Source organism: Chinchilla lanigera, unplaced genomic scaffold (assembly GCF_000276665.1).
Source record: "Chinchilla lanigera isolate Chin_1 unplaced genomic scaffold, ChiLan1.0 scaffold00040, whole genome shotgun sequence".
In the NCBI taxonomy this organism is placed as follows: Eukaryota; Metazoa; Chordata; class Mammalia; order Rodentia; family Chinchillidae; genus Chinchilla; species Chinchilla lanigera.
Window position 1 is genome coordinate 10,820,091 of NW_004955441.1, and position 6,759 is coordinate 10,826,849.

Consider the following 6,759-nt stretch of genomic DNA (forward strand, 5'->3'; position numbering starts at 1 on the left):
GCAATCACTCCACAATTGTAAACAGTTTATTTTGTGTCATAAATATTTCCAAAAGTTATTCGAGGTATTTGAAAAACCATGGCATCTCGGTTCGCTGCAGAGAAGGTAGATCACTGTCAAATTCGAAATTCTAGCTGTATTTATTTAGAAATTGATTAAAGCTCCCCAAGTTGTAGAGCACTACAATGTCAGGGGGGAATGGAAACGGATGGTGAGCAGTGTGCAAAGTTAAAATTCTTGACTACTCAAGATGGTGCCCTAACAGAACAGTTACTTTAAACCTGTTAGCTAGCAGAACTTAGAGAAGGAAACAAGGAAATCAGGTATATAAACCTCGGTAGGGACTATAGTCCCACACTGCAGTTGTGAATTCTTTTATTATAACCCAGCTAATAGAGACTGCAGATGTTAAACGCTGATTTCATAATGTTCTGAAGGCTTTACTTGTTCACTATAAAATGCACAATTAGCGTAACTAAAGAAATAAGTAGGTGTATCTAATTTTGAGCTTGTGTCATGTCTATAACAAAGTACTCTAGCTAAGATATGTGTATTATACTTTTCATGTTCGAGGTTATTTGATCATATCTGAGTTAATGGTGACATTTTTGGCACGGGTAACCACACATAATGGATCATTAAATCTGTGTACGTGGCTAGCAGACCACATTCTATTGTATTAGTATGTATCCATTTAAACGGCTACTTTTTCTTTACTCATTTGTAAATATATGCTGTTTTTGTTGGGGTTTAAGGTACTTACAAACCTTAAAATTTACCCTTTTAATGTCTAGTTTCATTATTTGTAGTATATTTGCAGGTACTCTTAAAGTATTTGATCCAGTGATTTTTAGCATACCCTCAGCCATCACCACTAATTCCAGAATATTTTCTTCATCCCTGAAAGAAACCCCATGTCCATTGGAAGTCAGTCCTCGCCGTCTGTCTGCCTCCCCTGTCTTTGCAGAACAAGGCATAGACCCCAGAGCTGCTGGACTGAGCTATATCCTCAGGCCTTTTTGCCCTTATTATTATTATTATTTTTTTTTAATTTGGACAGAAGGTCTCGCTAAAGTGCCCAGGCAGGGCTCAGACTTGTGATCTTCCTGCCTCAACCTCCAGAGTGATGGGATTACCAACATTTGCCACTATTTCTAGCTTTGCTCTCTCCTTAAAACCCCTGGAAACCACTAAATTGTTTTGTTTCTTTTTGGATTAGCCCATTTTGGACCTTTTATATAAACAGAATCATATAATATGTCTGGGTTCTTTGGCTTGCAATAATGTTTTCAAAGTTTGTATACTGTTGTAGTATGTAGTAGTACCTTATTTTTTACGGTTGAATAATGTTCTGTTTATGGATATATCACATTATTACCCATTGTTTACCCATTCATCTGATAGTAGACACTTAGAATATTTCCTCTTTTTTGGCTGTTGTGGATAATGGTGCTATGAACCTTTGTATACAAATTTTGCTCTGGACAATGTATTCAATTCCCTTGCATGTATACTTAGTATTGGCTTTTCTGGGGCCTACAGTAACTTTATGTTTATACTTTTGAGGAACTGTTAAACTGTTCATATAGCAGCTCCAACATTTTTACAGTACCACTAGCAATGTATCAGGGTTCCAATTTCCCCACATTCTTACCAACACTTGTTAGTATATGTTTTTCCTTTTTATTATATTCATCTTGTGTGATATGAGAGTGGAATGTCATTATGACTTTGATGTTTCACTTTCCTTATAGATAATGATGTTGGACACCTTTTCATGTGATTATTTGCCATTCCTTTGTCTTCTTTGGTGAAGTGTCTACTTAGATACTTTGCCCACTTACTGATTGTCTTTTTTATTGATTGAATTTTATGAGTTCTTTACATATGCTGGATACAAATCCCTTATCAAATACATGATTTGCAAATGTTAGGTTGTTTTTATACTTTCTTTACAGTGTCTTTTTTTTTTAGACAGCATCTCGTGATATAGTTCAGGTTGGCCTTTAACTCACTATGTAGCCCAGCTTGTCCTCACAGTCGTGACTATCATCCTGCCTCTGCCTCCTGAGTGCTGGAGTTACTTGGCATGTGCCGCCACACCTAGCTTTGTTATGTGGTATGAGGGAAGATCCAGAATACTTTCACTTGCATGGGGGCATCCAGGTGATGCCCTGCATCATTTGTTGAAAATACAGTTCTTTTCCCCATTGAGTTGTCTTGGTACCCTTGCCAGAAACCGATTGTAAATGTGAAGTTTTGTTTCTAGACTGAACATTAGTCCATTGATTTATGTGTCTATTCTTATGCAGATATCCTTATATTTGAGTACTGTGCCTGTGTAGCAAGTTTAGATATTTGAACATGTGAATCCTCAAACTTTTCAGGATTGCTTTGACTACTCTGGGTGCTTTGAATTTGCAGGTGAATTGTAGGGTGAACTTGTCAATTTCTGCAAAATATTCTGGGAGAATTTTTGTCATGATTGATTGTTTACCCATTTGGAAATATTGTCTTCCCATTCATAATATGCAATTTCTTCCATTTATTTAGATCCTTAATCTTTTTCAATTCAGTTTGCGACATTTCACAGTACAAGTTTTGCACTTGTTCTTGTTAAATTTATTCCTAAGTGTCTTGTTTATTTTGATGCTATTGTAAATGGAATATATTAATTTGGGGGTTTTCCTTGCTAGTGTATAGAACAACTGAGTTTCATGTACTGATCTGGTTTCCTGAAAGCGTGCAAAACTCGATAGATCTCATGTCCTTTTGTGGATTCTTTAGAATTTTTTATACATGATGATTTCATCTGCAAGTAGAAATAGTTTTTACTTCCTATCCAATCTGGATGCTTTTTCATTTTCTTGCCTTGGCTAGAATCTCTAGTATAATATTGAATAAAATAGTAAGAGCAGACATCCTTATCTTGTTCCTGAATTTAGTGCAAAAATTGTAAGTTAGGGGTTTGGCTTTTTGTAGATGTCCTTTATCAGGTTGAGAAAATTCTCTGACATTGCTAATGTATTGAATGTTTTTATTATGAAGGGGTATTGGGTTTTGTCAAATTTGTGTATGCATGTGTGTGTGTGTGTGTGTGTGTGTGCGCGTATGGTTGAAATGACCAGTGGTTTTTGTCCTTTTTTCTATTAATATGGTGCATTACTGGGGTTTATTTTCATTAGTTGAAAAATATGTATTCTTTATATTATTTTCAAAATTGTAGCTCAGAGGTGGAGCACTTGCTTAGCATGTGCCCAGTCCTGGATTTGATCCCCAGCTCTGTAAACAAAATAAAGCAACAAAACAAAACAAAACAACCTGTAGACATTTTACACTAGTACATAAACAAGCTATTCAAAATGTAGAACAAAGTTTAATCAACATGAAATAGACTTCTTGTTGCTTAGGATACACAGATGTCCTTACATTTTTGTGCAGTTATATGAATGACTCAAGAACTAAGGATATCTGTTTGATGATGAGTTTTTATTTTCTAATATTTTATCCATATTTTTCCTTCCCTCTAAGGCTAATAGTTAGATAAATGAAGTAGCAGTGGAATGGGGAAAAAGTTTACGACTGACAAGCTGCTTTATCTATTCTTAAATCATTGATAGTAAATGGCAATGTGAATAATTAATAGAAAATGCTAATATGGGAAATCAGAAGGGCCATGAGAAAGGCTAATAACCATAAACAAAAAGAAAATACTCAGAAAACAGTAGGATAAAGATTCTGTAAAAACAAAGAAACAAAGACATTAAATTTTAGCCCTACAATTTTAAGTTTCCCTTAAACTATGGCTAGGAGTTAGGGGCGTCTGGAAGCTGGTTAGGGTATTTTTCATAAAAATTATAGCCTTTGTGAGACAATTCAGCTTATTTATTTCTAAATTATTATGAGATTGTGTCAGTGTAGTATTAATGTGAGAACTGAACGATAATGTTTATCCTCGGAAAATAATCTTTTTCTGAGTTTTAGTAGTATGTGGTTTTAAAAAATTGGTATAGGTTTAGAGAGTTGGGTTGTTACACTAAATACCAGAAAAATGAACTTAGTCATATTTTCATAAAACAAAATAATAGAATAGTGCACTTTAATTGCAGTACCATTCGCAGTTCTGAGTTTTACTGTCACATGTTCTCCATGACCAGGACTTGGCTTATGCAGAAGATCTATTCCTAAAGCAAATTTTATCAGCTCATAGCAAGAGCAATTCCAAAAGGGGAGATGGCAGGGAGAGGAGAGTAAGGTGAAGTGAAAAGGTCAAGATGCAATATGTGAGCGGGGATATAGTTCAGCGGCACAAGCGCCTGCCTAGCAAGAGCAAGGTCCCAAGTTCGATTACCAGTACTAAAAAAAAAAGAGATGCAATGTGTGTACAGTATGTACCACTTCTACAGGGTGAATATATTCATTATGAATTGCAATTGTGTACTAATTTTTTTAATTATGAAGAGCAAAAAAAAAGAAAGAAATACATTACTAGTTTACTTCTTAAATTAGCCCATTAAACATTAACAAACATTTAAAACTGTTTTCATAGATCTCAGAGCCAGGAAAAATCATACTTCCAAAATCAAATAATACTGTAGAATTTCAAAACCAGTTCCCTGGCTTCTTGTCCTTTTCCTTACAGTACTTCCTCCTGAGATTAATCTTCGCCAGAAGGAAACTTAGTATCATGGAAAATACTTATTCCAGATTTGCTCAAGCATACAATTCCAAATTTCATATTTATATATTTTCTCTTACACCAATAAAAGTTATGTGAACCTGTCAGGATCATAATAAATTTTACCTAGTTAAATATGCCACAGGACTTCTGGCTGGAAAGACTTAGCCTGAACCTGCGCAAATTTAGAGTAATGCTAAGTAAAAATTACTAGTAAATTACGGCGCAGATCTAAACCATAATTGTAGCGCTTTCATGTTTCTTTAGTTTATTGTGCTATTCTTTGAACCAAGCTGTGAGACTTCTGTAAGTTTGAGTATGGTAAAATTATGAGTTGAGAGATTTAAAAAAATCATACTGTTCTGCAGTGTTAAAATAGTAATTGTATTTTGTGCTGTGCTATTTTATTCTCTGAGTTTTGTTGGAAACAGCATGTTTCATTTGTTCCCACAGCATACCTCTAAGGAAGAACGGTTGTGTACCCTCTTTTTCTGGATTGGGTAAACCGAGACCTGTAAAGTTTAAGTAGTAGCACAGAAGGGTTTTCACCCTGGTCTCCGGCTTCCCATAAGGCTCATAAACTGTAGCAAGGTCTGGAATGTAGCTTAGAATTTAAAATTTGTTTCTATATATCATTGGATGGTGACTACAATGTAAGGGTTGGGAAAGTTAATGGACTTCTTGAATACTAATGTGGTGTGCTGCTGAATGCTTTCTTCTTAGAAGAAACATGGCCGAGCTTTCTGAGCCAGAAGGACCAGTAGATTGGAAGGAACGATGCGTAGCTCTGGAGTCTCAGCTCATAAAATTTAGAGTTCAAGCAAGCAAGATAAGAGAGCTTTTAGCAGAGAAGGTAAGCTTTTGTCCCTATTCTTTGCTGTTAAGTATCACCTACATGGGGTCTGGTTCATGTGTAAATCACCTACATGGGGTCTGGTTCATGTGTATTTAAAAAATCTCAGTGTTTTGGAGGTTTAAGCATCTTTAAAACAATAGTATAATTTGCCAGTGTGGTGGCACATGCCTGTACTTTCACCACTCTGGGACGCTGAGGCGGTAGGATTGCAACTTTGAGCTCAGCCTGAGACCCTGTCTCAAAAATTTTAAAGTTTATGCATGTTTGTGCGTGTGTGGGTACATGCAAAGACCCTGGGTTCAATTTATAGTACCACCAGAAAATTAAATAATTGTATAATTCAATTTTTTGCCAAGTGTATTTGAAGCTATATTTGGCATATTCTTTCACTGGTATTAGGGAGGATTAGTCAGTAGGATGAAGAACATGTTTGCAAATGCTCGTGCAATACATGGAAGCTGCAGTTGATGTTCATTTGTTACAGAAAGAAAAACTGCAATTCATTTTATTTTAAAGAATTTAAGAGCATTTTGATCTACTAAATGTTTAAGGATATCATTTAAAAATGATTATGGAAGATAAATCCCTTGATGGTAAAATATATTTATAATGTTTCTGAAATTATGCACTATCTAGGAATTTGTATTGATTGACTATATATTACTAAACCGTCGTCTGGGCTACAGTTGTGTTTACTATAATTGCATGTGTCTGTCTTGTTTTGTTTATTTGTTTGTTTGTTTTGAGACAGTGTCTTGCTCTGTAGTTCAGGCTGGCCTTGAACTCACTATGTAGCCCAGGCTGGCCTCAAACTCATGGCGATCCTCCTTCCTCAGCCTCCTGAATGGTGAGATTACAGGCGTGCGCCACCATTCCTGGTCTTACTTCTCTTAATAGTTCTAATAATGTAATTAGAATTTTATGGCACAGGAATTTTGATTTTGCAAATATTTGTGTGAAATTAATAATTTTGTTTGTTCATTTATTCATTCAACAAATGCTGAATATTGTTGAGGGCTGGGTATGGGCCACATACGGTTTTTAATACCAGAATTACATCTGTGAATAAGACCACCCATATTTCTGATTCCAGGGAGCTTGGAGTCTAGATCTGTACTGGTTGAAACAGTAGCCAGGGGCTGGGGATTTAGCTCAGCGGCAAAGCGCCTGCCTGGCAAGCGCAAGGTCGTGAGTTCGGTTCCCGGTACCAGAGAAAAACCAAAAA

At 35.8% G+C, this 6,759-nt stretch overlaps 1 protein-coding gene across 11 annotated transcripts in view; it reads left to right on the plus strand.

The window, feature by feature from the left end:
• Positions 1–6,759, plus strand: part of Plekhh2 (pleckstrin homology domain containing, family H (with MyTH4 domain) member 2) — a 102,243-nt gene that overhangs the window by 1,109 nt on the left and 94,375 nt on the right. For all 11 annotated transcript variants that reach the window (XR_262069.2, XM_005390928.2, XM_005390933.2 and 8 more), the window contains exon 2: positions 5,402–5,531. Coding sequence is in view for 10 of the 11 variants with exons in the window: in XM_005390933.2 (XP_005390990.1) it covers positions 5,402–5,531 (130 nt within the window). In the remaining variant the exon portion in view is untranslated. The remainder of the gene's footprint in view (positions 1–5,401; positions 5,532–6,759) is intronic.